Genomic DNA, 11,048 nt, shown 5'->3' on the forward strand with positions numbered 1-11,048 from the left:
CAGCGGTGTAAAGAACATGGCACTCGTGAAGGCGGAAGGTAAGTGACGGAATCCGTTGCTGTTGCTCGCGCTCCCGTTACACGGGCTTTTATTAGAACCCGTCCGCACGGTTCGGTCCCGGTGTGTGTGTGTCCCTCTATTCCTCCTGCATTTGTGTATCGTGTGTGTATTTGTATCCCGTTTATTAGTGTGCTTGTGTGTGTGTCTGGGCCCTTTGGGTTTGACATATTTATGAGAATAAAACAATTACAACCATTCAAATGTCTTCGGTTCGGCCCGTTTTGCATCGGCAGGCGCGCACGTGAGTGAGTGAGTGAGTGAGTGTGTGTGTATATGTGTGTGTGTATGTATGTGTGTGTATATGTATATGTGAGGGTGTGTGTATGTATATGTATATGTGTGTGTGTGTATGTATGTGTGTGTGTGTGTGTGTATATGTATATGTGTGTGTATGTATGTATGTGTGTGTATATGTATATGTGAGGGTGTGTGTATGTATATGTATATGTGTGTGTGTGTATGTATGTGTGAGTGTGTGTGTATATGTATATGTGTGTGTATGTATGTATGTGTGTGTATATGTATATGTGAGGGTGTGTGTATGTATATGTATATGTGTGTGTGTGTGTATGTATGTATGTGTGTGTGTGAGTGTGTATATGTATATGTGAGTGTGTGTATGTGAGTGTGTATGGATGTGTGTGTCTGTGTGTAGTGTTAGTGTGTGTGTAGTGTGTGTTTGAGTGTGTGAGTGTCTGTCAGTGTGGGTGTGTGTTTGTATGAGTGAGTGTGTGAGTGTGTGTGTAGTGTTAGTGTGAGTGTGGGTGTGTGTTTGTATGAGTGAGTGTGTGTGTAGTGTTAGTGTATGTGTGTGTAAATAAATAAGTGTATTAGTAAACATCAGGACTGGATCAGACACACAATATCGTATTGACAGTGACAGAATATACAAGAAGACCGATGTATCGGCCACCGATATTTATTAAACAAATTATCGGTCACTGCATGAAAACGCTGATATGATTAATAATATCATTTATAAATGTTTAATTTATAAATAATTAAGTTAATTTATTGCACGGTAGAAAGTTTATAATATTTTTTTCTGTGTAATATAAAGAAACACCTTAATAAATGAAATCCGAAAAAGTATTCTAATAAATTTGTAATGTTCTATTATAATTAGAGGTAGACCAATATATCAGTTTTACCGATTAATCGGTGCAGTTATCGGCAAAAGTCTATGTCGATAGTTGCCAATAGTTTTTTTCATCATTTCGTCATTTCAAAATAAGAGTCCCCCGTTATGCACCAAATCTGAATTTTTGGTTGAACAAAAAAATGCATCTGGGATTTTATTCATTTTGGACTCTTTGTCTTTGCCCGCCACAATAAATAATACTTTTTTTTTTTGGACATTCTATAAATCGATTTTAAAAACTATCGGCCAATTAATCGGTTATCAGCCTTTCCCACCACCTTAGTTATCGATATCGGTGAAATCCACTATCGGTCGACCTGTAATTATAATGTCAAATATGAGTTCTATTGTTAAGGACTAAAGAAAGAAGTGCTAAAATGTTTTAGAAGCTTAAAATAAACTTTTCTCCCACAGCAAACACCATGTTATCATATTTTTTGAATTTTTTATCTTGTATTTATCTTTTATTGCGGCACATTTAAAAACAACAGAAGTTAATCCAAAGTGCAATCCAAATAGATCAACAAGATAATCAGATAGGAAAAATATAGGCTAGAAAATTTTAAATTGTACAATCAGCAAGACGAATACAGCCTCATATTAAACTGTATCAAAAGTTAAAGGTGTTATAAGCGATTTTATCATGGAAAGCTATGTTCCTACTCCCTGAAAGATATTAATGAAATTAGTGTGTTGTCTCTGTGACAGCTCTAGACTCTGTAAACAACAAATAAAAATGTGTCTGCGGCCTCTGACGCTCTGACCTGTCAATCATTTTGCATGTTCTCATAGTATTGTAGTTGCAGTGAATTATTGAGGCTTAATGCCATTTTTATGCCATGTTGTTCATAACAGTTGTCAGTTGAGGGCGCTATTGTGCAGCTGTTGCTTTTAACAACTGTTTCTGCTCGTGTCGGTCTCAATAAAGCTAATTTCAGGGGTCTGGGTAGCTCAGCGAGTATTGATGCTGACTGTCACCCCTGGAGTCGAGAGTTTGAATCCAAGGTGTGCTGAGTGACTCCAGCCAGGTCTCCTAAGCAACCAAATTGGCCTGGTTGCTAGGGAGGGTAGAGTCACATGGGGTAACCTCCTCGTGGTCGCTATAATGTGGTTCGCTCTCGGTGGGGCGTGTGGTGAGTTGTGCGTGAATGCCGCGGAGTATAGCGTGAAGCCTCCACACGCGCTACGTCTCCGCGGTAACGCACTTTCAACTGTGGATTGATGGTCTCAGACGCGGAGGCAACCGAGATTCGTCCTCCGCCACCCGGATTGAGGCGAGTCACTACACCACCACGAGGAATTAGAGTGCACTGGGAATTGGGCATTCCAAATTGGGGAGAAAAGGGGAGAATAAATAAATAAATAAATAAAGCTCATTTGGTATCTTTGGAGGGTGGGGTTTTGGAAAGAGGGGGCGTGGCTAATCTAGCAGCTCAGTCTCGTGGAAGTAGAGCGGTTGAAATCGCTTGTAGCACCTTTAAAGAGTAAAAATAACATTTAAGAGAACATTTAAAAATAACTAGAGAAGATGCAGTCCCTAGTTCAACAGATCCAGCTATTCAATGAAAATAATGTATTGTTGGAACATTAAAAGATATTTTTTGTACCTATTTTTAAAATTGTAAGTGTTTTTTTTGATTTTTTTTGTTGTTTTTTTAAGCAAAACAGTGATCTGATGACTAGAGTTGAGTTAGTGGCAAAATATCAGCATCAGCTTATAGTTTTTATTTGTTTTTTTTGGATTTTTTCCCCTTTTTCTCCCAATTTGGAATGCCCAATTCCCAATGCGCTCTAAGTCCTTGTGGTTGCATAGTGATTCGCCTCAGTCCAGGTGGCGGAGGACGAATCTCAGTTGCATCCGCGTCTGAGACCGTCAACCCGCGCATCTTATCACGTGGCTTGCTGAGCGCGTTGCCACGGAGACATAGCAGCGCGTGTGGAGGCTTCACGCCATCCACCGCGGCAACCACGCTCAACTCACCACACGCCCCACCGAGAACAAACCACATTATAGCGACCACAAGGAGGTTACCCCATGTGACTCTACCCTCCCTAGCAACCGAGCCAATTTGGTTGCTTAGGAGACCTGGCTGGAGTCACTGTGTGACGGTGTGCTGCACCCTGGGATTCGAACTAGCGAACTCCAGGGGTGGTAGCCAGCGTATTTTACCACTGAGCTACCCAGGCCCCTAGCTTATAGTTTTTTTTGATAAAATCGGTATTGTTTTGGGCATTTTTTATTTTTGAGTGAATATTGCATAAACTGATTTTGAGTGATTTTGAGATCTGTCATCATCATACTGATCAAGCACTGATTTGAATATACATAAATACTGATATGTTAAGCATCATATAATATTGTTATAAAAGTATTACCTTTTTAATTATTTAGAAATGCAAGTTGTTGTAAAATGATGCTCAAAATGCGATATGTTTTTAGCAATTTTGGGCTGAAACATTGTGAAGCTGCAAACGTCAATTTAAATTGCACCATGTGTGTTCAGTCCGAGTCCAGTTACACAGCAACTCTCTGTTTGTGTGTTTTCCAGTTGTATATCATGTTGTCCCAGCATTCATTATTTACGCACACAGTAGGGCGTGTGGTTTTTTTGTGTGCGTGTCCATCCTGTCTGTTTTTACACACACTCAGATTGGAGGCTGTAAGTGTTTTTGTGTGTCTGATGGGAGGATTTTGTCGTGTGTTTGTGTATCAGTTGGAGGCGGGGCTTTGCTGAATCCAGCGTCCTGATTGGTTGAAATGGTTGTCATTAGGGCTGTCGATTTAACACATTAATTTGGAGTCACATGGGGTAACCTCCTCGTGGTCGTGATTAGTGGTTCTCACTCTCAATGGGGCGCGTGGTAAGTTGTGCGTGGATCGTGGAGAGTAGCATGAGCCTCCACATGCTGTGAGTCTCCGCGGTGTCATGCACAACGAGTCACGTGATAAGATGTACGGATTGACGGTCTCAGAAGCGGAGGCAACTGAGACTTGTCCTCCTCCACCTGGATTGAGGTGAGTAACCGCACCACCACGAGGACCTACTAAGTAGTGGGAATTGGGCATTCCAAATTGGGAGAAAAGGGGATTATAAAATAAATAAGAAAATATGCATTGATGTAAGGATTAAAATGTTGATACTGTATATATTGGTCGAAGATGAAAGATTTTGATACAGCAAATCCTCACATGATTGTAAATCAAGAATAATAATAATAATAAAAATCTGCAACTATCGACAAATTTTTGCCGATAACTGATAGTTCTATAAAGCAACTATTGGCACCGATTAATCGGTAAAACCGATATATCGTCTACCTCTACTGTGAATGACACAATCGAGTCACTCTCACACTACTTATAAATTTGTATATATCTGAATTTGCTATAAACTTTAAATATATAGTTTCTATACTTCTAATCAAAAACTTTAAATCAATTATTGTATATTTTACTATCGTTTTTAATTCAATTGTGTAATTTGCAATGCTTTATGGGATTGTAGTTCATTTTAGCATTTGTGGCATAATGTTGATTACCACAAAAATGAACTTTTCTTTAAAAAAGCACAAATCTGGGTTGCAGTGAGGCACTTACAGCTCCATGTTTGGCGCACTATTTTAAACGTACAATGATTGGGATGTACGCATACTATTTATGACGGAATAGGGATGCAGTCTATGGCATTAACTCGAAATGCATACTAATCTTACTATGTCTGCCATAAATAATATGAGTAGTATAGTATATATATATATATGCCATTCCAAACTCTAGTAAAATTCTAGAAGTTTACTAGCTGTCCGTGTGTTTGTCAGTGTTACAGTTTAGTCCTCCCTGGATTGTGTGACTGCCCCCTACAGACGGGAGGAGTGAGTGAACTTCACCATGAACAACAAAGACAGCACTACAGAGTCTGGTCAGTGCCACTAAAGGGATAGTTCATCCAAAAATGACATTTCTGAAATCATGTACTCACCCTCATGTTGTTCCAAACCTGTACGACTTTCTTTCGTATGTGTAATACAAGTGGAGATGTTTTATTTAAAGGGGTTGTGACATGAAGAATCATGTTTTCCTTGATCTTTTGACCTATGAGGTCATTGTACTATAAAAACATACTGTAAGTTTCAGAACTCAAAACTTCCTCCTCACTATATAAAGAGCATTTGTTGAAATCAGTCTGTCAAAACGACTCGTTCTCGACTTCCTCCACATTATGATGTCACACTGTGATTGACATGTGACATGTGCATGTGACCGCCTCCACAACAACACATCAACACCTCATTTACCTTTAATCACTTCTGTAGCCCCGCCCAATTGGGGTGAGCAGAGCAGGTCAGTCAAGAGCTGAGAGCCAATCAGAAAAGTGGGCGTTTACTGTCAAGTCTTAAAGGAGAAGCAGCACCAAAACCGAGTGTTTCTGACAGAGGGTCAGAATGATCATGTTTCACAAATATATGAGTGTTGTATGTGCAAAAAAACTTTACTAATGTTAGAAGTGCACCTCTAGGAAAATATTAAAATAATTTAAAGAAGGCATGGCATGCACCTTTAATATCTTAGGCCGTTTATTTTAATACAGTGGCGGTGGAAGGTGACTCACTTGTCATAAAAATAGTCCATGTGGCTTGTGCGTCTTCTGAAGGCTTTCGGGTCAATGACGTGACGCGAATTTATTTTTTTTCTCCCCAATTTGGAATGCCCAATTCCCAATGCGCTCTAAGTCCTCGTGGTGGTGTAGTGACTCGCCTCAGTTGGGGTGGCGGAGGACGAATCTCAGTTGCCTCCGCGTCTGAGACCGTCAATCCGCGCATCCTATCACGTGGCTTGTTGAGCGCGTTACCGTGGAGACGTAGCGCGTGTGGAGGCTTCACGCTATTCTCCGCGGCATCCACGCACAACTCGCCACACACCCCATCGAGAGCGAGAACCACATTATAGTGACCACGAGGAGGTTACCCCATGTGACTCTACCCTCCCTAGCAACCGGGCCAATTTGGTTGCTTAGGAGACCTGGCTGGAGTCACTCAGCACACCCTGGGATTCGATGACGCTCATTTAAAAAAAAAAAATCAAGGTCTATTAAAAATTGTAGTCATTTTTCAGTTAATATGTCGACGTCCGTTGTGTATTCATGAGTGCTATGAAAGAAGTGTCACGGTCCAGTCACCTTGTCAGGTTCCGCCTGATGGGACCATGGCAGTATCGGCCTGCCTTTGTGTTTTGTGTTCCTCCTTTGTGTGAGCGCACGTGTCCGGTTGTTTGGACCGCCGTGTGCACGTCACCACCTCCGGTGATGTCATGGTTCTGTCAACCGGTCAGGTTGGGTTTTGTCTGACAAGGACCATGACATCATCATCCCCTGTCTGTCGTGTGTTCGTGTTTAGTGTGGGCGCACGGGTCTGGCGGTGGGTTATCGCTGTGTGCGATTTGCCGCCGTGTGCCCTCCGGTGATGTCACGGTCATGGCACCTTGCCAGGTCGCGTGTTCGCCTTAATAGGACCGTCGTTCCTTTGTCCGTTTCTGTCATAACATGTTTCCGTTTTGCCCATATGTGTTTCAGGGGTCGCTGGCATGCTAAATTATTAATCAATTATTACAACCTTCAGCTGCGGGCGACACCTGCCCCGTGTTTGTTTCTCTCATTTAAACCCCCGTGTGTTTCATGTCCGAGGTTTGATCATTATTTCTGTTCTGTCGTGTGCGTGTTAACAGTGTTTCTGTTATTCGTCAATGTGGATGCATTACGTGTTAATCACCTTGCGGATCGCCGTCGCCCTTGCCAGTGTTGCACCTGTCTGTTGGTGGAGGATTCCTCTGATCTGTGCCCGCGTGTCGGGAGAATCACTCGCCTGGGCTTGAAACGCACGCACCCATCTCACGAACTCTCATCCCTTGCCCGCTTATTTCCTTATTGAGCTTGGACGAGCTGGCGCTGGAGTGCCTTTTGTGTTTTTTTGATTTAATAAAGACCCATTGACTGTTTGGTTTTTTGGTTTTTGCGTACTCTGACAAGAAGCTTGTTCACAGTGGCTCATGTGTTCCAGAAAGAACTTGCACTGTTCTTAGCACTAAAGTGGGTCACTATCAGCCCGTGATATTTCTCATTAAAAAGAAAGTCATACGGGGTTGGAAAGACATGAGGGTGAGTCAAGAATGACAAAGTTTTCATTTCTGGGTGAATGATCGCTTTAACGTTTGACAAACATAAAGTGCCTCAATGCTTTGTCAAACTTCTTTGTCAAATGTTCCGCTTGAAAAGTGTGCTTGTGCTTTCTTTTGAATAAATGACACCTGATCTTTAATGTGACGTGTTTTGTGTGTGTTGTAGAGAGCAGTGGTCAGATGAAAGTGTTTTTGCCCAATAAACTGTTGGAGTGTTTACCGCGCACAACCACGTTACCCAAAGAGAGACTGCGCTGGAACACTAATGAGGTAATCAACCTGTGCAGTACAGTCAGATAGACAATTGGACATCAACTCAGTGAATCAGAATAAGATGGGACAGAGATGTCATTCAACTGAAGGATTAGTGATGTTACTGGGCCTCATTCATGAAACACTTGCTCTAGCTTAAAAAACAATGCTGCTTTTTTGCTTGGTTACATTCGTTGATCTTAAATTTGTTTTACGTTTTACTAAAGCTAAAACCATTTTTTTTTATTATTATCTAGAAAATATTAACGTTGTCGATGGCAGATCTTTAGTGTCCTTTTGATTTTTTTTTAGAAGTCATATTTAGAAATTATATATACACTATATATAAACTATATACAAGTTTTTATATGTTTGTCCCCCAAATTTATAACTGCCCCATCACCCAAAATGCAGAGTCTGGGACTAAGTAAAATTTGAGTGCCCAAAACGTCACACAAACAACTCTGAACCTTCAACCAAACATTTTTAATCTTAACACACCCCCAAAAGATATGGGTTGTATCTCCATCTTCTGATTGGCATCTCCAGCAGGTGGGTGTGTCTTTAAGACCACGCCTATACAATCTAGAGGGGGTCCAATAGAATCTATGTAAAATCTTGAATTGCATAAGGTGCACCCTTGCGTCTCTAGATGCATACTTAATGTTTTTTTAGAATCCTAGCCCACTCTCCCTCCTACAATACCAAGTTTAAATCTTTCTCCCATAATCTCTTGCGAGAAGTTAAAGCTTCGTCCCTCAGACTCTGAATTAGCAGGGAGTAATACACTGATGCCTCTTGACCTTTTCCAAAAGCAGTAATCACCACTCCTAGAGTGTCTGCTGCTTTAGGGGGGTGTATGCTACTCCCAAAACAATATAGAGCAGGTGGCGCAGCTGTAAATACCTATAGAACTGAGATCTAGGAATCCCAAATGGAGGCCATGTCCCAGTCGCTGCCAGTGCTCCTGACTATGGTGACTCTGCCCTCAGAGTCTTCCACGACTTCGTCCGCTCTCCCAGAGACTCCTCCTCCAGTGGTTCCTTCCACTCTCCCAGAGACTCCTCTTACAGCGGCTTTGCCTACTCCTCCAGTGGCTCTGCCTCTTGACCCAGTCCTGGCCCTGTGGCCACCTCCCAGGCCTCCTGACCCTGTCCCTACCTTGTGGCCGCCTCCTAGGCCACCTGACCCTGTCCCGGTCCTGTGGACGCCTACCAGGCCTCCTGACCCAGTCCCGGCTCTGTGGCCACCCCCCAGACCTCCTGATCCTGTCCTGGCCCTATGGCCGCCTCCCAGGCCTCCTGACCCAATCTCTGCCCTGTGGCCACATCCCAGGCCTCCTGACCCTGTCCCGGCCCTGTGGCCGCCTCCTAGGCATCCTGACCCAGTCCCGGCCCTGTGGCCGCCTCGCAGGCATACTGACCCAGCAGGCATCCTGACTCAGTCCTGGCCCTGTGGACGTGTCGTAGGTATCCTGACCATGTCCCGGCCCTGTGGCCACCTCCCAGACCACCTGACCCTGTCCCGGCCCTGTGGATGCGTCCCAGGCATCCTGACCCAGTCCTGGCCCTGTGGCCGCCTCCCAGGCCACCTGACCTTGTCCCGGCCCTGTGGATGCATCCCAGGCATCCTGACCCAGTCCTTGCCCTGTGGCCACCTCCCAGGCCACCTGACCTTGTCCCAGCCCTGTGGATGCGTCCCAGGCATCCTGCCCCAGTCCTGGCCCTGTGGCCACCTCCCAGGCCACCTGACCTTGTCCCGGCCCTGTGGACGCGTCCCAGGCCACCTGATCCTATCCCAGCCCTGTGGCCGCATCCCAGGCCACGTGAGCGTCTGCAATCTCCTCCCATTTACAATATTTTTTTTTGGGGTGTTATGTTTAGGAGAGCCAGGAGTCGCTTTCTTAAAGGGAGGGCTATGTCACACCTGAGACTTTTGCCCTAGCGGCCACCAGAGGTCACTAGGTGTTTATGAGACTTTTTGTTTGAAGTTTTGTTTACCTTCGTGTGTCTCTGTTCCTGGTTCCTGCCCGGATTGTTCCCAGCTGTTTCTCGTTTACCTTGTTTGCCCCAGTGTATTTAATATCCTTGTGTTTGCTTGTGTCTTGGTCAGTTGTTCTGTGACGAATGCAGGAAGATGTCAAGAGAGCAGGATCTAAGTGCAGCCTTAATTTAACAAAACTAAAACTCTGGAACTGAACAAACATTACATCCATGGGGATAACAGGAAACAACTGACCAAGACACGAGCAAACACAAGGATATTAAATACATTGGGGCAAACAAGGTTTGGGAACAATCAGGGCAGGAGCCAGGAACAGAGACACAAGAAGGTAAACAAAATTGTGAGAAAGTGGGTTATTGTGAGAAGGCAGCGTTCCTGTTTACATGCACTTTATTAAGGGTGTACTATTTACTCCTGTATATATGCAGCTCAGTGAGTAAGGAGCTTGTGAACCCCACGATGCTTGTGTAAATAACAAACATGGTATCTGAGGAAGACTTCACTACTTTATTTCCAGATATTCAAGAGTTGTTGCTGTGTTTGTTTCCTTACATTTCTATCATGACCTGCAGCAGAATTGCGCTGCAATAGTGGGGTTTCCCTCTTATGTAAAACTCCGGGATTCCCTCAGTGTACAAGCGCATTTATGCGAACACGAGGGACCGTCAATATTTTACATTGGTGTTGTGTTAATAGGTATAGTTTATAGTGTATGTGCATGTCCCACTGTACTCCCAGAAATGTTTTGTTGACTTGTTGTTGGGCTCCATCCTATGACGTTTGTTATTCGGTCTGTTCCACGCACATGCGCACTCTTCAAAAACCTGTTAGAACGCCGCTTATATGTTTGCATGACCATATTAAGCCGCGTTCTCCGGGAGGAACCTAGGTGTTTTAAACCGTGTTCTCTTTATCCCTTAAATAGCGTAAGGAAGTCGGTGTTCTCGTTTACATGACGTTTCAGAATGCAGCTTTCTGCAAAAACCCTGGAAAAAAACAGTTTCTTAAGTGCATGTGAATGTGGTCATTGAGTAAAAGTATTAAAATACTTTCATTGCACCTTAAATACAAATGAGTGTACACAGTCATTAATGAACCACAAACATCAAGATGTTTTCTCATGGTTACACCACATGACCTGAAATAAGTGTGCCTTTTCATAAAAATGTCAAAATATCACATTTCAAAAACAGTCTTGTTTTTTGTTGTTTTTGGTTACACCACCTGATTTTGATTCGTCGGACAAATGTTTTTCAAATATGAATAATATTTTAAAACACAATTGTGCTTATTAAGAAATAATAATAAAAGATTGCTCCAAACTGCACATGCCAACATCTCTTATTTCACGAATTTCAGCTTTTAAGGAGACTTTAAATGTTTTTACTCTCTCTGGACGGTTACACCACATGACATTTT

At 43.1% G+C, this 11,048-nt stretch overlaps 1 protein-coding gene across 6 annotated transcripts in view; it reads left to right on the top strand.

Annotated features, from left to right (window-relative positions):
- The window catches only part of camta2 (calmodulin binding transcription activator 2), a 248,222-nt gene continuing 237,174 nt past the window's right edge, over window positions 1–11,048 (top strand). For all 6 annotated transcript variants that reach the window (XR_007893725.1, XM_051661569.1, XM_051661568.1 and 3 more), the window contains exons 1-3: window positions 1–38; window positions 5,021–5,121; window positions 7,540–7,643. Coding sequence is in view for 5 of the 6 variants with exons in the window: in XM_051661569.1 (XP_051517529.1) it covers window positions 5,091–5,121; window positions 7,540–7,643 (135 nt within the window). In the remaining variant the exon portion in view is untranslated. The remainder of the gene's footprint in view (window positions 39–5,020; window positions 5,122–7,539; window positions 7,644–11,048) is intronic.

This window comes from Myxocyprinus asiaticus, chromosome 29 (genome assembly GCF_019703515.2).
Source record: "Myxocyprinus asiaticus isolate MX2 ecotype Aquarium Trade chromosome 29, UBuf_Myxa_2, whole genome shotgun sequence".
In the NCBI taxonomy this organism is placed as follows: domain Eukaryota; kingdom Metazoa; phylum Chordata; class Actinopteri; order Cypriniformes; family Catostomidae; genus Myxocyprinus; species Myxocyprinus asiaticus.